This window comes from Lepus europaeus, chromosome 10, assembly GCF_033115175.1.
Source record: "Lepus europaeus isolate LE1 chromosome 10, mLepTim1.pri, whole genome shotgun sequence".
NCBI classification, from domain to species: Eukaryota; Metazoa; Chordata; class Mammalia; order Lagomorpha; family Leporidae; genus Lepus; species Lepus europaeus.
Window position 1 is genome coordinate 10216700 of NC_084836.1, and position 24842 is coordinate 10241541.

General features: G+C 58.6%; 1 protein-coding gene across 1 annotated transcript in view; it reads left to right on the plus strand.

Moving 5' to 3' along the window:
* Window positions 1-24842, plus strand: part of MYH9 (myosin heavy chain 9) — an 85348-nt gene that overhangs the window by 32403 nt on the left and 28103 nt on the right. Inside the window, exons 3-10 of the mRNA XM_062202903.1 lie at window positions 1740-1896; window positions 15491-15518; window positions 16319-16412; window positions 21658-21750; window positions 22349-22412; window positions 22872-22970; window positions 23349-23492; window positions 24289-24384. Coding sequence (XP_062058887.1) covers window positions 1740-1896; window positions 15491-15518; window positions 16319-16412; window positions 21658-21750; window positions 22349-22412; window positions 22872-22970; window positions 23349-23492; window positions 24289-24384 — 775 coding nt within the window. The remainder of the gene's footprint in view (window positions 1-1739; window positions 1897-15490; window positions 15519-16318; window positions 16413-21657; window positions 21751-22348; window positions 22413-22871; window positions 22971-23348; window positions 23493-24288; window positions 24385-24842) is intronic.

The following is a 24842-nucleotide window of genomic DNA, read 5'->3' on the forward strand; positions in this document are numbered from 1 at the left end:
GAGCGAGGATAAGAAAGTTGCCTTTGGTGCTGGTGCTGTGGTGCAGTAGGTTAACACCCTGGCCTGAAGCGCCGGCATCCCATATGGGCACCGGTTTGAGACCCAGCTGCTCTACTTCCTGTCCAGCTCTCTGCTGTGGCCTGGGAAAGCAGTAGAAGATGGCCCAAGTCTTTGAGCCCCTGTACCCGTGTGGGAGACCTGGAGGAGGCTCCTGGCTCCTGGCTTCAGATCGGTGCAGCTTCAGCCATTGCAGCCAATTGTGGAGTGAACCATCGGACGGAAGACCTCTCTCCCTCTGCCTCTCCTCTCTATGTGTAACTCTGACTTTCAAGTAAAATAAATAAATCTTAAAAAAAAAAAAAAAAAAAAAGAAAGTGCCTTTGCTGGCATTTGAACTTGGGACGTCTGACTCTTAAGGGTCTGATATATTTTTTAAAGGTTTATTTTGTATTTATTTGAAAAGCAGAGTTAGAGGAGAGAGAGAGAGAGAGAGAGAGAGAGAGAGAGAGAAATCTTCCATCCGCTGGTTCACTCCCCAAATGGCTGCAGTGGCCAGGGCTGGGCCAGGTTGAAGTCAGGAGCCTGTAGCTTCTTCCAGGTCTCCCATGTTGGTGCAGGGGCCCAAGCACTTGGGCCATCTTTACTGTTTCCCCAGGCACATTAGCAAGGATCTGGATTGGAAGTGGAGCCGCCAGGATTTGAACCAGTGCCCATGTGGGATGCAGGTGCCCCAGGTGGAGGCTTCACTTGCTTCACAGCGCTGGCCCCATGGGGGTCTGATTTAAAAAAAAAAATTTTCAAGAGACAGAGCGAGCTCCCATCCTCTGGCGCATTCCTCAGGGGCTTGCGATGGCCGGGGCTAGAGTGAGAGCTGAGAACTTGGTCCAGGTCTCCCACGTGGGAGGCAGGAGCCCAGCAAATTGAGCCACTACTGTTGCTACCCAGAGTTGCATTAGCACAAAGCTGGCGTCAGGAGCCGGTGCTGGATGTAAGACCCCAGTACTCGGATGGGAGACGGGGTGTCTTAGCTGCTGGGCTGAATGCCTGCCCAGGGGTCTGATTTTAATCTGGTCAAGTCACACTTTGGAGTACGGGATGTGTTTTAGTTGCCTCTCCTTCAGGGTGTTGACGAATTAGGTTTCTCCCAAGAGAAGACCTGAGTCTTGGAGAAGGCTCACAGGGGCATGAAAGTGGTCTTTAGGTCACTGACAGATCTTCATGTGAATGTCTAGAAGATTCCAGGGAGGGTAGCGGTCTGTGATCCGCCAGCCCACTGAAGATTTCATTGGTTCAGGAGCGTGGTGAGGTTTGCCCAGCTAGAAGGGCCGAAACTTGGATGCGCCCACGCGTCCCACCGTGTGGAAGGGTTCAGTGTGCTGTGCCGCGGCCGACTCCTCTCTGTACATCTCTCATCCTGACAAACACATCTGCGGTCCCGGGCCCCGAGGCTTGTGAGTGGACTCTGTCCCGTTCCCCGTGGCTCTCCCTGAGGCACACGCTCGTCCACACACTCAGCTGGCTGCGGTCAGGCAGTTGAGGGGGAGGAGCTTAGCTGATAGCAGAGAGTGCTGTGCACCCCACAGCTGCAGCAGGCGCGACGAGGAAGGGGCGTCCAGAGAGGGCTTTCCTACAGGCCCGCCCAGGGGCCTGTGAGGCAGCAGGGAGTTGGCACCAAAGCCGTCGTCACGCTGGAGAGAGTGAGCCCTCCTAACCGGTCCCTCTGTGGCTCTTCTCTTTAGACCTATTCAGGCCTGTTCTGTGTGGTCATCAATCCTTACAAGAACCTGCCCATCTACTCCGAAGAGATCGTGGAGATGTACAAGGGCAAGAAGAGGCACGAGATGCCCCCCCACATCTACGCCATCACAGACACTGCCTACAGGAGCATGATGCAAGGTGAGTGCCGCTGGGGCAGGAAGGCTCTGACGGCCTGCCCGGCGCGTCTCCACCTGTAGGCTCGCCAACACCGTCTCAGGTACTAAGTTGCACAGTTGCATGAGGTTGATCTAGTGGCTGGCGATGGGGCAGTGCACCATGGAGACCTGTGAGTCTTTATATGATTGCCAGTGACTGTTCAGAGGACGTGTTTGTACGTTGGTAGAATGTTCTAGAAAGAGGCCTTGCTCCAGTTCCCTCTGCAGTCTTCCAAGTCCCTTCTCCTGCCTCTGTTTTCCGCTGTTCCTCTTTACTCCTTTCCTGTGGTCTGGGAACACGCTCCAGTTTTCCCGTCTTCAAAAACCGGCCAGGAAGTCCGTTCTGGCTTCTGCACCCACTCTGGCTTGCCCCTGGACTCTCCTGTCCCAGGGAGGCTTCTGGGAGGAAGTGTCCATGCACACTGCCTCTCTTCTCCCCTGCCAGCCACCCCTTCACCCGAGGCCTGGCCCACTACCGGTCCAGACTGTCCGGCAAAGGGGTGTGTGCGTGTTACTAAATCCACGTGCGTGTGAGTTCTTGTCTTACCTGCCCCTCCTCCTGGCTCTTGGCAGTCTTGACCACTCCTTTGGAAAATCTCGCCTTCCTGCAGCCCCCTCTCGGTTTGCCCTGATACCTGCTCTCCCCGCCTGCTCTGCTCCCCGTTTCCTCCTCTGCCCTTGCGTGTGTGTGCCCCTTGAGCTCTGGTCAGCCCACGGTCCCTGTATTCCAGGGACCACTGTGCTTTTGCTGAGGGCCAGCACTGCCACCTGAATGCCACCAGCCACGCACTCCCAGCTGCCTCCCGCTGAGCCAGTCTCCTCCCACCCAGACACAGAAGTTCTGGGCCCTGGGCTCATTGTCCACTCTTTTCTCTCCCTACCCCCAGGTCAGTCAGCACTGTGTAGTTGCTTTTCTATTTCAGATCCCCTTTCTCCGCCTTCCCACCCCTGTGGCTCTGGCCTCTGTCCAATCTTCCCTCTGGCCTTAGTCCAGTCTTCCATGTGGGTTTTCCTGAACCTTTAGTATAGCCCCTTAACCTTCTTTCTCTATATATTTTAAAAACAACTCTATTAAGATAGGATTCCCATATAGTTCATGTGATAGAGCCCTTCCTCTGGGCTTCTACCAGGCAATCATCTTTCTAGAATGTCTAGAATGTAAGTCTGATCACACACACACACACACACCACACATACTGGAGACTGGTGAGTCTTGACAGGCTGCTCACTGCCCCAGAGGTAACACCCAGCTTCCCGGCTACCTGGAACTCCTTACCTTTCTCTAACAGGTCTCTCTGCCCCAAACCACCACACCTGCTCTGCCTGCCCGCAGTGCCTGGCAAGTCCCCACTCCGTTTTCAGAAACAGATCAGAAGCCCTGCAGGGAGACGATCTGGGCTAGGTTTATGCCTCAGCCTGGGTGTGCTGTATTCGACTTAGAGGTTCACACGTTTGCTTTCTTCTCGCAGGTGTGGACAGAGTTCACGCTGGCTTTGTGGTCTTGGAGCTTAGCCAGGTATTGGCGTAGGTTGTGCTGATCAAACCCCACTTCCAGGCACGGCTATGGTCTCCTGTCTTGTATTGACAGTGAGCTTTTTTGTCCTATTGCATATGCATCCTTTTTTTTTTTTTTAAGATTTATTTTATTTATTTGAAAGTCAGAATTACAGAGAGGCAGAGGCAGAGATTGAGAGAGAAAGAGAGAGAGAGAGAGAGAGGTCTTCCATTCACTGGTTCACTCCCCAGATAGCCGCAATGGCTGGAGCTGTGTCGATCCAAAGCCTGGAGCCAGGAGCTTCTTCCGGGTCTCCCATGCAGGTGCACGGCCCAAAGAATTGGGCCATCCTCTACTGCTTTCCCAGGCCATAGCAGAGAGCTGGATCGGAAGAGGAGCAGCCAGGACTCAAACAGGCCCTATATGGGATGCCAGCACTGCAGGTGGCGGCTTTACCCGCTGCACCACAGTGCCGGCCCCCCCCTTTTTTTTGTTTTTAAGATTTATTTTATTTATTTGAAAGGCAGAGTTAGATCTTCCATCTGCTTGTTCACTCCCCAAGTGACTGCAACAGCTTGGGCTGGGCCAGGCCAAAGTCTGGAGCTTCATCCAGGTCTCTCATGTGGCTGCAGGGGCCCAAGGAGGTTTCCTTGGTCATCATGGCTGTGACAGACAGCCTTGGCGGAATTGCAGAGCTGCCCCGAACAGCGAGGGCAAGTAGGGAGGTGTTTTCCCCTTTTGGAACCAGGATAGGGAATACATTCGCAGGCACGAGACATGTAAGTCTCGGGGCTTGCTTTTTAATATCTGTACAAGTGCCGGGTTCCACGTGTTTTCTGACCCACAGCCCGAGCAGATCCCTCTCTGCCTTCCGCTTAGCCCTGGGCTGCAGCTCCCACGTTGAGGACCACTGAGGACATTCCTGAGCCGTTGCAAAGTTGCACCTTCTCGTTCATGATTGACCTGCAAAGCCATTAGCATCAGGCGTCTCGTTCTTGGAATGGGCAGGGAGCGTGCAACAGAAGCTGCTCTTGGCCGTGACAGGGTGGTTCACTCGGAAAGGAGGTTCCCGAGAGGAGAGTCCTCGGCTCTTGGCCTGTGTGTGGGGCCCCCGCCCGCCCGGGCTGTGCGGGCTGTCGCACTCGCTTCTCTTCGGAGTGAAGTCTTGGCACGTGCTGCCTACCTGGCTTGGAGGGGAACTGCATTTCTTTGTCGCTCACGTCTTATCAAAAGCACGGCCAGATGGTTCCTTTTCTGCTTTTTCTTTAAACAAGAACTAGACAGAGTTCCTTCCTGAGCCGGCTGTGGCTTGTGACGCACTAGCATTCATTCTGCCAAATTAGGGTGGTTGGTGGCTTTGTCTGGGGATTTTTATGAGGTGAGCTCTTCGGCCCCTTCCTCGTGCCCTCCCTCGGTCTTTCATCTCTGCAGGGCTCCGCTTTGTCTGCACACCCTGGCCTAGGCCTAGGTAGCGCTCTCTGTTATTTTCAAATGCACCCGGTTCGGATGATCAATTATGTGTCACTCTGCCTATTTGTCAGGCCAGGCCGGGGTTTCTTAGTGACACTTGGGGCTGGAATAGTTGAGGGTTGTTCCGAGCACTGCACGCAGCGTCCTGGCCTCTCCTCCTTAGATGCCAGCAGCACCTTCCCTTTCCAGTTGTGACACCAAAAGTGTCCCCAGACACTGCTTCCCGGGGGTAGAACCACTGGACTAAACATTGCCCATTGGTCTTACTCTAAGTGTTAATTCTTTTGTTTGTTTGTTTAAATTTGAAAGAGAGAGAGAGGTCTTCTATCCTCTGGTTCACTCCCTAAATGGCTGCAATGGCCGGAGCTTCTTTCCGGTCTCCCACGTGGATGCAGGGGCCCAAGCACTTGGGCCGTCTTCTGCTGCTTTCCCAGGCCATAGCAGAGAGCTGGATCGGAAGTGGAGCAGCCAGGACTTGAACTGGCACCCATATGGGATGCCAGCTCTGTAGGCCGGTGCTTTAACTGGCTGTGCCACAGTGCTGGCCCTGAGTGTTAATTCTGATTGATCAGTAGTGGTGGCAAGGAATGCAGGATAGATTAATGCTGTCTGCTGTGGGCCCAGGATAGGGCATGACTACATGTGGTACCTTGGATGAGGCCAGGAGAGCAGAGATAGAAAGTGCCAGAACAGCAGGAGTTTAGGACCTCATCCTGTCAGCAGAGGCCCTGCGGTCCAGGTAGAGAGGCAGCTGTGTTTATAGACAGAGGTCTGTGGCCACAGCTATGTAACAAGGCAAGTTACTGCCTACACCCGGTGCTGGCACAGCAGCAACACCAACAGGTGTCCCGTGTCTTGGAGCTGGAGGAGGTGTGGCCATTGAGGCCAGGGGTGGTCGGGGAGGGCTCTTGGGGGCTGCCAGCCGGTGCAAAGCTGCAGGTATCTGTCAGTAAGTGGTTACAGCACAGCCCAGGCGTGCCCGGCATACTTCAGTTTGTTGTTTTAATCCCAGCCTTGGGTTTAATTAAAGTTGTGGTGATTTGGTCGGCTCACCCTCCCCACCTTGGCTTTCCCACTTGGTTAATTTGTTGTCGTGGCCATTAACGGGTCTTCCCGCTTGAGGACCGCACAGTTCCTCAGGGCCAGGAGGGCGTGAGAGCATGAGGTTTTGCTGCTGACCCCGCCAGGAGGAACGGGATTTAAAAGGGGCGTAGAGAGTGACCTCGGGCAGGTCCAAGGCATGCAGCCTCAGAGGCCCGACTGCTAGGAACTGGGCTTGCGCTGGGGCCAGGCCCTCCGGGGTCGCCCCTGTGGGTGAGACAGGCGTGTTCTTGCAGAGCTGGCCAGTTGAAGAATTCAGCTTGAGCCCGGTCATCTCGCCAGCAAGAGTAGAAAAAACGCTGCTTCTCCGTTAATTAGCTCTGGTGCCAGGTTTGGTTCACTTTCAGTGACTTTATGGTATTTTAATGAGCTGCTAGCGTTTCTGGGGAGCGGCAGCAGGGTCCGCTTTCATTCCAGCCCTAAATAGATCTGAAAGCTATTTAACCCTTTCTTCTGTGCCGGCCCCTCCCTGCCCCGCCTCTGCTTCCCAGCGGGGGGCTGTGCCAGGAGTGTTTGCTCAGTGTTGGAGACAGGCTGTGTCCCCTCGGTGGCTACAGCTGTGGGGGGACCACGCTATGGGTGTGGTCTTTGAATCCGCAGGTAGGGGGCCGGCCTTGTATGTGAATGGCCTGTGCAGAGGCAGCCCAGAGACCAGGGTCTTCTCATCACGCATCTGAGGACCCCCACCCCCACCCTGGCCGCAGGACTGTGGGCACTGCTGTCGCTCCTTCACCCTGGCCGGAGGCTTGGTGGAGACTGGGGGCGAAGCCTTCCCTGCGCCCCTCTTCACGTTCTCCCTGCCCTGCTGGTTGCTGCTCCCGTAGAACCGGGTCTAAGGGAAAGCACCGGGTGTGTCAGAGGCTGGGGAACTGGTTCGAGGGTACAGCCTGATTCTGAACACAGAGCAGGACAGACCGCTGCGGAATAGGAGGGGGGCCTCTGATGCGATGACCGCGCTTAGGTAGGAGTGTGCCGGCCGGGAGCCTGCCGGCCCTCGGCACATAAAGGCCCCGCTGTCTGCCGGGAGGACTGGGGCTGCCCCGTGTGTCGCATGTGCCTGGGGAGGCAGCATAGGCTCACCGAGGAGGGCCCGTCCTGTGCCTGCCCACAGTGGGGTCCCTGTGCCAGCCGAGCACCTACTGGGTGCAGGCACTGAGCAGCAGGCCAGAGGCCCTTCCTGGAAGAGGCCAACATCTAGACCCCAGAGGCAGCTGAGCCAGGTTCAGATGCGGATCTGAGCACAACGCTGAGCCTGGAGGGCAAGCTGGGGAGGGAATGGCTCTGACACGGCACTGAGGAGCGCTTCTGCAGGCCGCCAGGGACTGTGGCCTCGTGAGCAGGACGACGTGTGGTGTGCAGGAGAGGCCTGGGCTTGGGCCGAGGGGAGCAGTGACTCTGGGCCGGCACGGCCAGTAACTTTTCTCTGACAGAGCCGCCTCTGCCACCTTTCTTGGGGGCTACTAAAATTTACATGGCAGGGTTGTGGTAAGAGTTAAACTTGGGGTCAGGTGTGTGAGGCCAGGCCAGTGCTTAAGTAAGTACCTGTTAAAGGCTGGCTCTGAGAATCAGAAAGCAGATTTTAAATCTTTAGAGAGAGAGAAAGAGATATTTTTTTTTTTTAAAGATTTATTTTATTTATTTGAAAGACAGAGTTACAGAGAGAGGTAGAGACAGAGAGGTCTTCCATCCGCTGGTTCACTCCCCAGATGGCCGCAATGGCTGGAGCTGAGCCGATCCGAAGTCAGGAGCCAAGTACTTCTTCCAGGTCTCCCACATGGGTGCAGAGGCCCAAGGACTTGGGCCATCTTCCACTGCTTTCCCAGGCCGTAGCAGAGAGCTGGATCAGAAGTGGAGCAGCCGGGACCAGAACCGGGCCCATGTGGGATGCCGGGGCTTTAACCCGCTGTGCCACAGCACCGGCCCCAAGAGATATCTTTCATCTGCTGGTTCACTCCCCAAATTCCCGCATTCCACTTAACTGGGCCAGGCTGAAGCTAGGAGCTCAGAACTTAGTCTGGGTTTCCCATGTTCGTAGCAGGGACCCAAGTACTTGAGCCATCACCTGCTGCTGCCCCGGGTGCACACTGGCACGGAGTTGGGAACTGAGGTGAAGGCAGGATTTGAACTCAGGTACTGTGGTACGGAATCTTGTGCCAAATGCCCACCCTGAAAACCAATTTTTTTTAAGTTATTTTTTAAAAAGACTGATTTATTTGTTTGAAAGGCAGAGTCACAGAAAGGGAGAGAGAGGGAGAGGGAGAGGGAGAGGGAGAGAGAGAGAGAGAGAGAGAGATCTTCCATCCACTGTTTCGTTCCCCGAATGCCCGCAACAGCCAGACCTGAGTCAGGCTAAAGCCAGGAACTAGGCATTCAATCCTGGTCTCCCATGTGGATGGCAGGGGCTCAAGCACTTGGGCCATCATTTGCTTCCTTCCCAGGCACATGAGCAGGAAGTTAGATTAGAACTGGAGTAGCCGGGACTTGAACCAGCCCTCTGATACTGAAGCAGTGTGCCACAGCTCGGCAAACATTGTGGACTGAGCTGCTCGGCCGTCCACGGCACCCTCAGTCCGTCACTACTCACATCCGTCACTACTCACATCCGCACTCCTGCTTGCTTAACAAAGATGATAACCAAAGGCGTCCTCCAGGCGGGCTTTCTAAAAAACCTGCTCAAAGACACTCCCTCCTCTAGTGGAGGGCCAGGAAGTAACCTGTCAAAGCCGTCTTCCCGGCAGTGCGCGGGACACACAGGCGCGGCGCAGCTTGTGGGAACATGTCCCGTCTAGTCCTGCAGCACTGAGGCCTTGGGCTCCGCCCTGATGGGGGCCATTCTGCAGCCCTGAGGCGCCCACCTGTCCTCCTTGCTGCTGGTGAACAGTGGGGGGGGGGGCATGGCCCACTGCCCCCCAGAAAGGAAGTCTGGCCCCAGAGCGAGGCTGCTCACTTGGAATGTGCCATGCTTCTCAGTCTTATTTTGAGACGTTCTTTCTGGAAGAAAAGTTTCTGTGGTTAATGTATCCTTTGCCAGAATTCAACTTCAGGTTGGTTTTTTTATTTATGTTTTAATCCGACGCAGCAAGCACTCTGTGCCTTGCTCTGGGCAGGCTGAGAGGGAGAAGAGAGAGAAGTGCCCGCTGGGAACCTGCAACCTTGCAGGGTTTTTTTTTTTTTTTTTTTTTTTTTTTTAAGATTTATGTATTTTATTTGAAAGGCAGAAAGAGAGAGCGAGGTCTTCCATCCGCTGGTTCACTCTCCAGATGGCTGCAAAGGCCGGAGCTGCGCTGATCCAAAGCCAGGAGCCAGGACCTTCTTCCGGGTCTCCCAAGTGGGCGCAGGAGCCCAAGCACTTGGGCCATCCTCCACTGCTTTCCCAGGCCATAGCAGAGATGTGGATCAAAAGTGGAGCAGGACTTAAACAAGTGCCCATATGGGATGCCGACACTGCAGGCAGCGGCTTTACCCCTATGCCACAGTGCCAGCCCAGCTTATAACTTTTGTTTTATTTTATTTTAAAGATTTATTTATTTATTTGAAAGAGTTACACAGAGAGAGGAGAGGCAGAGAGAGGTCTTCCACTCGATGGTTCACTCCCCAATTGGGCCGCAACGGCTGGAGCTGTGCCGATCTGAAGGCAAGAGCCAGGACCTTCTTCCAAGTCTCCCACGTGGGGAACCCAAGGACTTGGGCCATCTTCTGCTTCTTTCCCAGGCCATAGCAGAGAGCTGGATAGGAGATGGAACAGCCATGTCTCGAACTGACGCCCATATGGGGTGCCGGTGCTTCAGGCCAGGGCGTTAACTGGCTGCGCCACAGCGCCGGCCCCAGCTTATAACTTTTATAAGCAGATTGGGGAATCAACATAAGTGTTCTTGGTAAGGACACTGCTCAGCTACTGGGAAAAGAAGGGTTTGGGGCCGTGAGAGAATTGCTTACCACTGGTTTAGGTGGTAAGGATGCCAGAAGGCTGGTGCATTTGAGAAGTTTATTGATTAAAAGAGCTGATACCGTAATCAGGAATGGGGAGGACTTTTGGTCAGCAGCTTCGCATTTCCTGAGCGATTACTCACAGGTTCTTGAAAGCTTGGCGCTGGGTTTTTGTGCTGCTGTGCCTCCCCCACCCCCTGCAACAGGTTCAGCGGTTTCCTGCCCATTTTGCTGTGTCCCAGCCTGTTTTTCCTGTTCTCCCAGGTTCTGGCTCTGAGACTGCAGCAGGGTGGCACAGGGATGTGTTGGGAGAAAAGAATCGGTTTCCTCTCCCTGCCTCTTTGCTGGAGTTACGTCCTGCTGCCCGGGCTCTGGGACTCTCCACCGACACCGTGTCCAGCCTGTGTTGCTCTGCAGAGGCACGGGGCGCAGGTCTGAGCCGAAGGGAAGTGTGAGCTGTGCTCCAGCGGCAGGTTCCGGCCGGAAAGTCGCCGGCTCCGAGGCCCCTGGAGCCGCAGGTTCTTCAGGCTGTGCTGTGTGCACTGCTGCTGCTCTCTGCATTGGTACTCCGGGGCCTCCATCAGGCCCGGCCGGCTCACTGGGGCAGCTGTGACTGGTCGTGCTCCGGGGGCGGCCTGTTGTGTCCTGGGAACTGCTTGGCTGTGGCCGTCTTGTTCCCTGTGTGTATCCCATATCCTTGCCTCACCCCCTCCCTGAGAATCCAGCCTCCTGCAGATCTGGGAACAGTGGCTGGTACCTCTCCTCCAGGACCGTCTCTCCCTGTGTTGGAAAGCAGCAGGGTGGGGCTGACCTCGGGATGGTGCCTGTGGAACTTGCTGTGCGTGGTTGGCACTGTGGCTACCTTTGGAATTTCCCTCCAGTCTGACAAACCCGTTGGCGCCACCTTTGCAGCAGCCCCCAGGCTTGCTGGTGGGAGAGGTGGCTAAGCAGCCAGTGGTGGCCACTCTGCCAGCTTTACCTGTGCCCTGGGAACTTGCCTGGGTTCCGTGGGTGCATTTTGGCCAAGAGCAGGCTTGTCTGGGGCCTCACTTGCTCTCTGGCATTGTGCTAGGAGCAGTCTCCTGAGCTTGGTTCTACTGAGGGTGCCTGCTGGGGAGAGCTGCTTGTGCTCTGCCTCCTGCAGCCAGGGACTTGGGCCCTGCTGGCAGGTTCGAGCCAAGTTCCTCCCTGAGGAGCACGGGGGTGGGGGTGGGGGGTGCAGCTGGAGGCCAGGTCTCTGGTTCGGAATGCTGTTGAGCGAGTGGCTCCCTCGGCCTGGATACCTACCCACCTGTGCAACCGGGATGACCACCCTGTGCACTTAGGAGCACACAGGGGCTTCCTTCTTCACTGGCTGACAGCTGGATGGGCAGGCTGCTGGGAGGCACCAGGACAGCCTCGGCTGCAGCCTCTCCCACTGAGAAATATTATTTTGCACCTGCCTTTTCTCACCTCTTCTTTCTTCCCCACAGCTGTTACCCAAGCTGTGAATTGGGCTGGCAGTGGGGCGGGGAGCAGGCAGCTGGGAGGGCCCACCTCCTATCCTGAGACTCACTGGCCCTTTCTTCACAGCAATGGAGTAGGGCCATGTGCTATCGAGTGCCCAGCCTGTAGGTACTCCCAGTGGATGGCAGTCTGGGAAGGACAGGGTACCCAGGGGCCTGGGTCCTCAGCCCAGCTCGTGTGACTTTGGTCTGGCTCTGTACCCTGATCTCCAAGCCCAGATGATGAGCCAGAGACTTCCCACTCCAAAGCCCTCAGGTTGTATACCTTGTGAAGTGCTGTGCACCTTGGTCTCTAGACCTCCCATCAAGGGGGTCTCGGGGGAAGTGGCTCTGGGGGCTCAATGCCCGGGCAGAGCCGCCTGACACCTCCCTGTCCCAGGTGACCCAGGGCTGGGGTCGCCAGGCCGTTATAGCCTGTGCAGTGAGCCACCCAGGGTCTGCTGTGGAACGTTCACGTGGCTCATCCCGACAGACCCACCTCATGCAGGCTTGTGGCCCACCTCCAAGCTGCCCTTTCCTTTCTTGCTTCCTTGTCCCACATCCATTCTCTGACTACGGGGTCCCATGGGCAGGGCACTCCCCCGGCGTAGCCCCAGGAGGGCCGCTCCTCAAGGGAACTTCAGGAAGGCCTCGTGGCGGGGATCCTGGCGATGAGTCAGGCCCAGCAGCGGCTGCTGGTGAGCGGGGCCCCGCTGCCTTCCCTCAGTGCTTCCTGTCGGGCTGATGTCACCACTGTGTGGGCCTCGAGGCCTTTTATGGACAATCGGCTGCGGCGCCTCTCACAGAGGAAGTGAGCAGCAGGCCCCCACCCAAGTTTGAACTTGGGATGAGATACCTGGGGTGAAATCCCCGGGCTCGGCTTCTCCTCCCGAGTGGGCTGGAAACACCTGGGCGGGGGTGGGGGTGGGGGGAGTGACCTCATCACGTGGGCTCAGCCTCGGGGCATAGCGAGTTTAAAATAAAATCCGGAGGGAATGGCCCGGTCACTGAATGCGTAACCAAAGTCATTCTTGTGGTTCTGGGCGCGCTCCCAGGACAGCTTAGAGATGCAGCGGGTGCGGGGCAGCCGCCCCACACTGCGGGCCTCAGGCGGGCCATTGCCTTCTGTCCTCAGAGCACCCCTCAGATCCCTGGAGGGCGGGGTGGGGGGGTGTGGGCACCGTTTGGGGAAGTGCAGGGCGGGTCTCGGAGCTCGGGAGCCAGCCGGTGGCTTCCTCTCCTACTGACGTCCACTGGTTGTCAAACTGTGCTCCGAGGGGCCACACACTGTCCCTGCTCGGGGATCTGGGAAGATTTTATCTGAGGGAAGGCTGATTGGCTTACTTCTCCTTTTTGAAAACCTGAAATCTGTTGCAGAGCGCCCATAGCCTGTGTCCACCCCTGCCCCACTAATGAGGCAGCAGGACCAGAGCGTTCCGGCGCACTCCCAGGCCCGAAACAAACGGATCGGACGGATCCCGAGGCAGGGCTGATGCTGGGTGCCAAGGAAGGTCCCCACAGAATGCACAGGGTCAAGGCCAAGGGCACGCTGGCCGAGAGAGTTCTCAGCAGACAGAAGGACTGTCGTGAGAAGACAGGCACAGCGGGATGGTGACGCCTGCCTCGTAAGGTTACTGGGCAGCCACACAAAGAGGGCCGGGTGTGAATCGCTCTGGGCAGGTGGATTAGGGGGTTAAGTGGTGGGGGCCAGAGGTGAAGAAATGAGGATGGCCCCCATCAGTCTCCTTTCTAAAAGCCCTTGTCCAAAGGACTGTCTGTGGCCCAGCAGACTGAAGCGTGCGTGCTGAGGGGGGACCCCCTCCACTCTGGCATTTGGAGTGAGAGGCCAGAGAGGTGGAAGAGTTGGGGCTGGTGGGCTAGCCAGGGGTTAGGTCACGAGTCTGGCTCTGGATGTGTGTGTGCCCGTGTGTGTGTGCACACATGCGCGCGCCGTCTTGTTGCACACGTGTCTACACCTGTGCATGTGTGTGCAGCGGTGTGGCTTGTGCATCTGTGCATGTCTGCGTGTACATGCCTTGGTGCACAGTGCACAGCTCCCTGTGTTTGCATTTCTGTGTACACACACCTGTATCTGTCTGTGCCTGCGTGGGTCTGCGTGTTTCTCTGCACATGTATGTGTCCGTGTGCAGCTGTGCCCAGGCACATGTGTGGGGGCTCTGCTTCCTGTTGCGGAGCGGCAGAGCCTGCGACTCCTCCTCATGCATTAGAGGAATTCCAGCCATCCCAGGCCCGGGCTTGGGCAGCCCTGGGAAAACGGTTCCTTCTGGAAGGGATGGGGAATGTTGCCTTTTATGGTAGTGCCGGGCTGTCGCCGCTCACGCCTTGCCAGCAAGCACAGGTACATTCCTGCCTGCTTGTGGAGCAGTGACTAAACTTGCCCGCAGCCCTGCAGACCGCGCACCGGGGGAGGGCCAAGTGTTCCTTCCAGCCCTTATCAGTTACTGCACTGCTGTGCTGTACGGGAGCCAGGGATGAAAGCTGTGTGGTCATCCCCAGGCTTTGGCCCCTGCGGGCTCTTTTCCCATCGCTCCTCCTGTCTGTCTGATTGAGGCTCTGCCCAGCTCTCACCTCCTCCTTGTTGGGCAGTGAGACAAGGCGGGGTGGGGAGCAGAGCTGCTTCCTTAGGGCTGTCGCCTGAGGGGTGTGGGGCGTGTGTGTGTGTGTGTGCGCGCGCGCACCCAAGCTCTGCCTGCGCCCCCACCCCACTGCTATTTCCTGGGGGGCTGGGAGGAAGGCTGCAGCTGAGGGCGCGGGCAGCAGCTGCTTGTGTGGGCTGTGAGGGTTGTTCTTTTTCTTTCTGCCCGGTCTCCCTCTTTCCCTCCCAAATGATCGGGGAGATGGGGGCCAGTGTCCAGTCCCACATGCTAGAGAGCTCACCCTGGGGAGAGGCAGGCGACCTCCCTGGGGCAGCACCTGCCAGACTGAATGCTAAATCCATGTCCTGGGGCTATACAGAAAGCTGTGAGTCATGCCGGTGCCTCGCCGTGCGGGCAGGGGAATGTCTTCTACAGATGGCCACCAGCCACATCTGTGTGCAGTACCAATGCCACTGACAGCGCCACCACCACTGCCCCGATGGTCAAGTGGAGACAGCAGCAACTAGAAGAGCCCCCTCTGTTCCCAGGGTCCCACGCCAGGCCCGCCTTGTGTCACTCAGTGCTGCATACTGAAGCCGAGACTTCCACAGTCCATTCCTCAGCCCAAACGCCACGTTAGGTCCAGGCTACCCTGGCTTCAGGTTGCATAGGAGTTCATGGGGGTGGGAGGAACAGGGCAAATGAGTTGTGTTTGCAGCTCTTGGTTAAGACCCCGGCGCTAGCCAGGGTCCCCCAGATAGTCTTGCTGTGTTGCTGTCCACCTTAGCTTCCTCAGCGGGGGCGTCATGGCTCCCCTGTGCCCCAAGGGCCATGAGGATTTCTGTCCTTCCCTGCTGAGCAGTGCTGGGAGCTCCCGATGCTCCCGACGCGTGGGCCCAGAGAACAGGTTGCCATGGGAACTCCAGGAGCTGTCCTGTGGAAGCTCCCGCTAGACTGACATCCCTGGGCACCTTCCACGTGCGGGTGGCCACGCTGGTGTGTTCACGTGAGGGCGGGGGCTGGGGCTCAGAGAAGGCTGGGCTGCAACCCAGAGTTCATGCTCTTGCCTCAGGCTGTCCCACTGCGACGCAGGCCTGTCAGCTGCTCCTTGACTGTGCTCCTTACCTACTGGAGGCCGTATTTAGAGCACCTGCCCCAGGCTTTACTTCACATACCATGACCCCCCAGGTAGAGACTCACCAGGGCACCCCGGCCCCACTGTGCTTTGTAGTACAGTAGCTCCCGGGGAGCTTTCTGGAGCTTGGCTTCGTCTAAGGCGGGGGAGACAGCATTCTTCCTGGTTTTAGGGGTGGGGGTGGGTGGCGTAGGGAGGCAGGAGCAGCTGTCTGGGGGCGCTGGCTGCCCCTCTGCACGAGGCACAGGCAGGTGGGGTTCTGGGTTGCAGAGGCCCCGCAGGGCCAGCCACAAAGGGTTGTGCTCTGTGTCTGGGAGTGGGTGGCTCTGTGTCTGGCTGATGTTAACACGGCGTCTCCTGTGTTTCAGACCGAGAAGACCAGTCCATCCTGTGCACGTAAGTGTTTGGGTGCTGGGGGGCTGCTGTGTACCTGTTCCTGAGGAGAGAATGTTCTTATCCCGTGGACTCCTAGGCCCATGAGTTCCAGTCCCCGTTCAAGGCCCTCCTCCTCCGATTCCCCGGGGATTGGACGCAGTGCTAGGTGTTCCTACTCTGGCCCCACAGCACAGATGAGCTTGATGTCACGGCCAAAGATGCAGCCAGCCTTCGTCCAAAGAGGGGGCGGGGGCGGGGTTTATAGCAGAGAGGAAGCCACGCGCCCTCTCCCGCAGGGACAGCGGGCATGGTCGGCCTCCGGGCAGCTGCCAGCAGAGTGCATCCCTCGGGGCTCTGAAGGTGCCTGCACTGCCTGGGCTGGGGCTGACGCTGGGGCCTCTCGCCTCAGGTCTAAGCGCTGGGAGGCAGAGGATGCCATTGCTGGAGCGGTGAGCAGGACAGAACCTGTCCGGAAGTGAAGCTTCCCAGGGCCGTGCGGAGCTGCTTCTGACCTCTAAGTCAACAGCGGCCCGGGACTGATCCCTGAAACACTGGGGTGTGCAGGCTGCCGAGCGAGCAGGGCAGGCAGGGGATACAAGTTTATTTCTGTCCAGCCTCTGCAGGGCCAGGGGAGTGGACAGTGAGGAGTCCAGAACTCAGCATTTACCTGGCCTTCCCGACTTTTCTGCCAGTAGGCCTGGGGTCCCTGCCGGGCACCCAGCAGAACGGCAGAAACGGTAGACAGAGGAGCACGCGGAGAGCGGGGACAGGGTCCAAGGACTTGGCTGCAGCTCACCGGGGATTTCCTTGGCTCTTGGCAGGGGTGAGTCTGGAGCTGGCAAGACAGAAAACACCAAGAAAGTCATCCAGTATCTGGCTCACGTGGCCTCCTCACACAAGAGCAAGAAGGACCAGGTGAGCGCCGGCCCCCCCTCCCGCCCGCTGCTTGCTGGGACTTCAGCGGGATGCTTGCGGAAGAGCGCTTAGTGATCATGGTTTTGGGTTTAAAAAAGGAAGCTTTGGGGAACGAAGCAGAGTGTGAGTGCTTGCATTGAGGCGGCAGCCTCGCCGCCTTGGGAGTGGTCCCTCGGTAGCAAGCCCCTCCCGCCCTTGGCCTCCTAACTCTCCAAGCTGCTATGGAAACTGGAGCCACCCCAGGGTTTGCAGAGCAGCACTCCGGGCATTTGCAGCTAACCGCTGCGTGTCCTGCACCTGTGAGGCTGGGAGAGAGATTCCATGACGTGGTTCTCAGATGGACAAAGACTCGAGGGGTGTCGGGCAGGCCTGTGTTTGAACCCCTGCGGTTGAAGCACCTCCGGTGGCTAGCCCCCAGCAGAGAGAAGGGGCGATTGGAAAGACATCTCATGTGCGTTTTTCTCCCTCTCCCTCTTGGTGGATTATGGTGGAACTCAGCAGCGTCCTGGCTAGGTGAGCTGCACGTTCGCTGCACGTCTGCACCGGGAATGTATGTTCTGCCATCGTGTGCCCTGGAACTCTGTGTTTCTCCCTAAGCGGCTTCTCACTCTACACCGTTGTCACTTTCCGCAGCTAGAACTCTTCTCGTAGGCTCAGCTCACTGACTGTGTGGGGCAGAGGGGCTGGGGGTGACGCACTGTGACCTCTCGTGCACTCTGAAAGACGGCTCCTGCAGAATGAGTACGGCCCCGTGCACTGGCTGCTCTCAGAACTGCAGTCACACCCGGCACACCGGAGCGCTCTTACCCCGGGCAGAACCCTGTCCTCGGCACCCTGTTTCCCAGAGCTGCAGATGGAGATGGCCAGCCCTGTCACCTGCAGCTACCGTGCCAGTAGGAGGCAGTGCTGGGGAGGTGTCACGTTGGAGTTTCCCAGAGGTTGGGGGCAGTCAGCCCCAAGCATGACTGTGGAGTTTGCTTTCCCTCTCTCTCTCTCTGTCTCTCTCTGTCTCTCTCCCTCTCCCTTAAGCACACACTTTGAAACTCCCCTGTGGCGTCCCCTGAGGCCCCGGGGAGCCCGGCCTTACTGGTGTCCGTAAGTAAGTCTGGCCGTGTGTCTCTGCATGCAGACCTGGGGTGCGTCCTGCACAGTGTCCTCCTGATACAGGCTCCTGGAACCGATCCAGCAGCGACTTCCTGCACCAGGCTCCTCCAGACTTTCCACGGGCGTCGGAGTTATATTTAGAAACTAATAACGTTTCTTTCTCCATCTCTCTCTCTCCCCACTCCCCATTTTCCATTCTTCCAGGAGGCCTGTTTTAAAAACAGAGCCGTGAGGGTAGGAGTTCCTCTGGCTGTGGTTTTCTATTTCTGAAATCTCAGGAAAATCCAACTGTTTATTGCATGCCTCGTATGTGACTGGTTCCCGGGAGGGTGACATTGGAATCCCTGCCCCGGAGGACAGGAGAGAGGGAAGCGAGACAGACCCGGTGCCTCGCGTCTGGGGCTGTAGCCACAGGGAGGAAGGCAGGCGTGTTGGCGGAGTGTGGAGGAGGTGAGCGGGAGCAGCACTGTTCCCAGCGCGCGGCATGGCGTGTTGGGCTCCGAGTCCCTGGCCCTGCATCCAGCTTGAGGGATGGACTCTGCCTCTGGCTTTCGATCGGTGCTAGGCCTCGGCGTGAGAGGCCGTGGACCAGTTTGGTTGGCGTCCTTGCCTGAGGCGGTGCTGTGATTTTCCACATGCAGCTGGCACAGGAAAGGCTTCCTGAGCTTGGTTGGCCGGTCTTGTCTTCCGAACCCTGGTGTACACACCCCGGGAGGGAGCCCGCTCTCTCACTTCCGGTGGTTGTGTGTCCACCCCAAGACCACCAGCCAGGATACCCTGAGCCTCACGTGCTGTGCAGAGGCCGCACTTCTGTCAGGGCTGCAGCTTGCAAAGCAGCCCGTGGTGAGGGGACCGTCCAGGCGGACTTGCGTGGTCTGTAGGACCGTCCAGGTGGACTTGTGTGGTCTGAGTGTAGGACCGTCCAGGCGGACTTGCGTGGTCTGTAGGACCGTCCAGGTGGACTTGCGTGGTCTGAGTGTAGGACCGTCCAGGTGGACTTGTGTGGTCTGATTGTAGGACCGTCCAGGCGGACTTGCGTGGTCTGAGTGTGGGACCGTCCAGGCGGACTTGTGTGGTCTGAGTGTAGGACCGTCCAGGTGGCCTTGCGTAGTCTGTAGGACTGTCCAGGCGAACTTGCGTGGTCTGAGTGTGGGACCGTCCAGGCGGACTTGTGTGGTCTGAGTGTAGACCGTCCAGGCGGACTTGCGTGGTCTGAGTGTGGGATCGTCCAGGCGGACTTGCGTGGTCTGAGTGTAGGACCGTCCAAGTGGACTTGCATGGTCTGAGTGTAGGACCGTCCAGGCGGACTTGCGTGGTCTGAGTGTAGGACCGTCCAAGTGGACTTGCATGGTCTGAGTGTAGGACCGTCCAGGCGGACTTGCGTGGTCTGAGTGTGGGATCGTCCAGGCGGACTTGTGTGGTCTGAGTGTGGGATCGTCCAGGCGGACTTGTGTGGTCTGAGTGTGGGATCGTCCAGGCGGACTTGTGTGGTCTGAGTGTAGGACCGTCCAGGCGGACTTGCGTGGTCTGAGTGTAGGACCGTCCAGGTGGACTTGTGTGGTCTGAGTGTAGGACCGTCCAGGCGGACTTGCGTGGTCTGAGTGTAGGACCGTCCAGGCGGACTTGCGTGGTCTGAGTGTAGGCCCGTCCAGGTGGATTTGCGTGGTCTGAGTGTGGGACCGTCCAGGCGGACTTGCGTGGTCTGAGTGTGGGACCGTCCAGGCGGACTTGCGTGGTCTGAGTGTAGGCCCGTCCAGGTGGATTTGCGTGGTCTGAGTGTGGGACCGTCCAGGTGGACTTGCGTGGTCTGAGTGTGGGACCGTCCAGGCGGACTTGCGTGGTCTGAGTGTGGGACCGTCCAGGCGGACTTGCGTGGTCTGAGTGTAGGCCCGTCCAGGTGGATTTGCGTGGTCTGAGTGTGGGACCGTCCAGGTGGACTTGCGTGGTCTGAGTGTGGGACCGTCCAGGCGGACTTGCGTGGTCTGAGTGTGGGACCGTCCAGGCGGACTTGGCGTGGTCTGAGTGTAGGACCGTCCAGGCGGATTTGCGTGGTCTGAGTGTAGGACCGTCCAGGTGGACTTGCGTGTTCTGAGTGTAGGCCCGTCCAGGTGGATTTGCGTGGTCTGAGTGTGGGACCGTCCAGGCGGACTTGCGTGGTCTGAGTGTAGGACCGTCCAGGTGGACTTGCGTGGTCTGAGTGTGGGACCGTCCAGGCGGACTTGCGTGTTCTGAGTGTAGGACCGTCCAGGTGGATTTGCGTGGTCTGAATGTGACTTAGGATGTTGCTCTGTGTCTCGTGCAGCAGGTGGAGCCCACTGGTAGGAGTGGCACCTGGGGAAGGCCTCGACACCGATGGGTAACTCTAGACCCCAGGAGCAGGCACAGCTCACAGTGCCCATCATTTCTTACTGTGCACGTTTCACTGGAAAACATGCATCCCTTGCATCCCTCCTCAGAGGTCAACGAAGAGCAGCCCACGGGTCAGCCCTTGCCTCCGTCAGCACGGAGCTCGGCTCTGGAGTCCGCGGCAGTTGCTCCTGAGTTGGCTTGAGGCCCCTCTTTCCACAGCAACAACTGTAGCTCCAAACACAGAGGCCTTGGCTTTGTCCCGAACCGGGGCGGGCTGCTCCCCTCTGTCTGCGGGAACGGGAGTGGCCGCCCAGCCTGGCAGCCTGGCCTGTGCTTTGAGAGGCGCGCTTCAGTGGGTGGGGGAGCTGCTCCCATCCAAATCTGGCGCCATGGGCTGCCTCGCCTGGCTTCCCAGGCCTGCCCACGACCTGTGGGTTAGAGCCCGGCATCCAGTTACCACCAAAGGCACACGCGAGTCTGCTCCACGGTTTTCACCCCTGCCGCTTGCCATGGCCCTGCTGACCCTCGGGCAGGGTACCAGAGCGCCCCCCTCACTTATCTGTGTGGTCCTCCGCCTGGGAGGAGGCCTGGCCAAGAGATCCTGGAGGGGAGGCTCTGGCCGGCCTCTCTCTGGTCTCTGGTGGCCTCCAGGCTGCCTGGCCAGGCTCAGAGCATCCTCCGAGCTGGCAGACAGGTCCCGGCGGTGGTGGCCGTGCTGGGAGGCTGGCGCTGGGACTCCTCCTGGGAGTTCCCACTCCTGGGATTTCTCCTTTCCCTCAGTCCTGGGCTGTTGCTGTGCCCAGAAAATCCTGGCTTGACTCCAAGCATGCCAAGTGCAAACCCCGACTGGCCACATGTGGGCGTCTGTCCCCTAGGCACTCCCGAGGAGTCGAGGTGATGTGCTCCTGTCCGCCTCAGCCGGGCGGGCGTGGTCAGTGCCTGCCTTACCGAGGATGCCGCCGCTCGCAGCCCTGCTTTCACCTGACCTGGAGGGCTGCTTGTGGGGCTGGGGCGGTGGGTAGAAGACCCGGATTTCACTCCTGCTTTGCTGGCTCGTACTGGATAACCCTGGGCTAGCCACCCCCCGCTTCAGCCTCGGCTTGCTCTGTGAAATGGGCTACTCGGTGACACCCACCTGTGTGTTTTAAGGATCCAGGGAAGCAGGCATGGGGTGTGTCCTGTCAGCTGGAGAAGCCGTGGTTCGCGTGTAGGATTTATTGATGGCTTAGAGCCCCGCGTGGGCCTTGCTGACCCCCTGCTCAGTGCCTGCCTTGGTGGAGGCAGCATGGAGGACCTCTAGGAAGATGAAGTGCTAGATCGTGCGTCTTTGTGGCTCTGAGTCCCCATGTCCCTGTCCCATAGAAAGGAGAAAATGTGGGGCTCAGAGGCAGGGAGGTGGTGTGCACAGGCTGCAGCCCCGGTCCCAGGGGAGGGCCTGCCGTGAGCCTTGTCTTAGTCCATGTGCTGCTTTCAAACACACTCCTCCAGAGCCAGCCCTGGGCCTCTGGCACGGGGTTCCTGCAGCCGGGGGGCTTCCTTCTCCTGTTTTCCCTTTTAGGGCCTCTGGTTGGTCAGTCCTGGAAGTCAGTTCACAGCAGTCAAGGTTTCCTGAGGCCTGGCAGAAGAGGCCTGCTTGAGTGATGCCGGGGCCTGGCCCAGGCTGCAGCCTGCCCGGAAGCCTCCATTGCTGGCATGTCGGATGCACAGACATGGCTCTGCCACCGTGCCCACAGTGGGCATGGCAGCCCAGGCCCCTCGCTGGCCCTCACTGAGTCTCTGGGTTCCTTTGCAGGGTGAGCTGGAGCGGCAGCTGCTGCAGGCCAACCCCATCCTGGAGGCCTTCGGGAACGCCAAGACCGTGAAGAACGACAACTCCTCGCGATTTGTGAGTAGCGGGCGGCAGTGTCCTGGCTCCAGGGACAGACAGGGCCTCATCCAGAGCTTTGGCACACGTGGCCTCCACTCCAGGTGTCTCACCTTCAACCCGAGGCCGGTTCCAGCCTGGTGGTGCCTGGGCCTGTTGCATGGAGTAGTCTGGATTGGGCTCCGGTCAGTGTGGCCTTGTCTTGCTCCCTCCAGGAGGGTGAATGGCTTCTTCAGTCTCCTTCATAGAAGGTAGAAGAGAGCCACCGTGAAAGATCATGGCGTGCCGCCGTGACCAGTTAGAACCTGAGGTTACACTGAGCGGTGGGGAGCACTCCAGATAGCTGGCCTTCCCAGCTCCTCCCTGAAGGAGTTTGGGCGTAGATTGGGCTAGGCCGGGCTCCTGTGTTCAGGCCCATGGTGGCCTGGAGCCCTGAACACCACACAGCGGGGGCACATGGGAGCCCTGGCCTGGCTCACGGGCACACACAGACTCTGGGCTTTGTCCCCCAGCTGTACCAGCTGGAGGTCCAGACAGGGGCAGGAGGCTCCGGCTGTCTCCTTGTTCCCTCACTGGGTAAGGCAGGGGGCCTCTGACCTCTCCATCCCTCTTTCCTCAGGGCAAGTTCATTCGCATCAACTTTGATGTCAATGGCTACATCGTGGGTGCCAACATTGAGACTTGTATCCTTGTGGCTCGCTGGTGTGAGGGTCCTGGGTCTGGATAGGAGGAGGTGACCTCAGAGAGCAGCAGCTGCGCCCTGGTGCCAGCCCTCGCCCCTTCATGGGCCTCTTGTGACACCTGCCCTGTGGGGTCAGGAAGACTCCCGGATGAACTCCCTGAGAACTCGGCGTGGCCTCAGGACGTTCGTTACCTGCAGGACAAAGTCGGACCTAGGACGGGCCAGACCTGTGGCTTGCACACGGTGGCCTTGGGTCTGCCCTGGCTCGTCCCTGCCTGCAGGAGCGTTGCCACCTTGGCTCGTGAGAGCACTGTCACCATGCACTGCTCAGGGGCCCTTGAAGGACACAAGGCTCCCAGACGCCCCCACCCCAGGGTGGAGCCGAGGTAGCATGCCGTGCTTGGCCTTCCTCTTGAGGGCACTGAGAGGAAACCAGGGAGGTTCCTTAACGTCGGCCAAGATCTCTTGGAAAAGTCCCGCGCTATCCGTCAAGCCAAGGAAGAACGGACCTTCCACATCTTCTACTACCTCCTGTCTGGGGCCGGAGAGCACCTGAAGAGTGAGTGGGCCGCCCACGGCACTGGGCTCCTGCCGGGGTTGGGACGCACACGCCATTAAGCCAGGAAAACTTTGGCATTGGAGTTGGGGCTGGGAAATGAGTGACTTGTGTTTTGCACACCATCCTAACGGCTGGGTCTTCTGTTTCTGACCATGTCGGGAAGTGCAAGGGCTTGTTGCACATGCAGATGCGCCCCACGGGGCCCGGATGCCCTCCTGTGCCCCTCGGGTGTCGGCCTCACCGCCGAGGCCGGTTGGCATGGCAGCTGCTCTGCGGTTCCCAGGGCTTCAGTGGGCTCAGGGGCTGTCGCCCAGACTTCCAAACCTCTGAGATCAGCCGGGGCCTCGCTGAGCCGCCCTTGTCCTCCCCATCTCACAGCTGACCTCCTGCTGGAGCCATACAACAAATACCGCTTCCTGTCCAACGGGCATGTCACCATCCCCGGGCAGCAGGACAAAGACATGTTCCAGGAGACCATGGAGGCCATGAGGATTATGGGCATCCCGGAGGAGGAGCAGATGGGTACGGGCCGGCCCGGGTGAGGGTGGGAGGGAAGGCAGGTCCCCGCACCCTCAGGCAGTGGGGCAGAGTGCCTGTGGGTTCTGAGCAAGCCCTGGAGTGCGTGGGAACCTGGTGCCTCAGATGCGAGTGCCCGGCTTACTTGTAAGTCGCCGGAGTCCCAGAGGGGAACACAGGATGAGTGCTGGACGGCCCAGGCCTGGTGTGCTGCTGCAGCCCTGGCGTTTGCTGACCCTGGCCTATCCATTCGTGCTGAGTCTCACCAGAGTGTGGGGGAGGCTTGGGATAGGCTCTGTGTGCTGGTGAAACCCAGAATGAAGAGCAGCAGGGGCGGGCCCCTGGGGTCTCGGCTCCTTGGAGGAAGAAGGGAAGAGGGCCCTGTATCCCTGGCCTGGGAGCGTTAGTCATAGAAGGATGGGGCGGTGAGGGAGTATACCGTGTCTACTCTGGGGCACAGTGCTTGTCACAGAAGAGCGGAGCCACAGACAAGATGTAAATGAATGGGCATGGCCGTGTTCCAATAAAACTTTATTTGTACAAGCAGACAGCAGGCCCCTTGGTCCAGATTCAGAAGTGTTGGGAGGGTCACCAGAGCACGTGTCTGGGTACAGGGCTGTGGGGGTGATGGCAGGGAGGGGTGAGCCCTCTGAGGCAGCTGGGTCCACCTCTTGTCATTGGGTCAGAGCTGGTGCCCCGTGGCTCCAGGGTCTTGTTCAGGGTCCCTGGTGAGTGACCCACTCTGGGTGGGGAGGGCTTACCCCCTTGCCTGCCTCTGAGCCGCCTCTGCTCGCACCCCAAGGCTTGCTGCGGGTCATCTCCGGGGTCCTTCAGCTCGGCAACATTGTCTTCAAGAAGGAGCGGAACACTGACCAGGCGTCCATGCCGGACAACACAGGTCGCACCGTGGGCCCCGCACCCCAGCTCCGGGGCGGGGGTTTGCCGGGAGGAAGTTCCAGACCTGGGTCTCCGTCTGTCACTCTAGCTTCTGTGCAGTGTACAGTGCACACAAACACGACCCTGCTTTTGTCTCAGAATCAGCATCAGACTGAGTTAGAAAAACCTAGGATCGCGTGGGCCAAGACGGCCCCCAGCCGTTCCCGAGACTCGTCTGGGTTGCTCAAACAGCGATTTCTGCTGGGGCGCCCCCGCAACACGGGCCTTGCCTGTGAGCACCGCGTGTTGTGACGGCACCCGACTCAGCCACTGCCATTCCTGGGTCCCCTGCAGATACATGTCAATTCCTCAGCCCAGATGTGGCCTCCCAGAGTCTAAAAAATTAAACACGTGGGTGTAAGGGTGGTAAAAGATAGCTCTCTGGCCCTGGGGTGGGCCTGTCTCCCGTCAGCCCTGTTG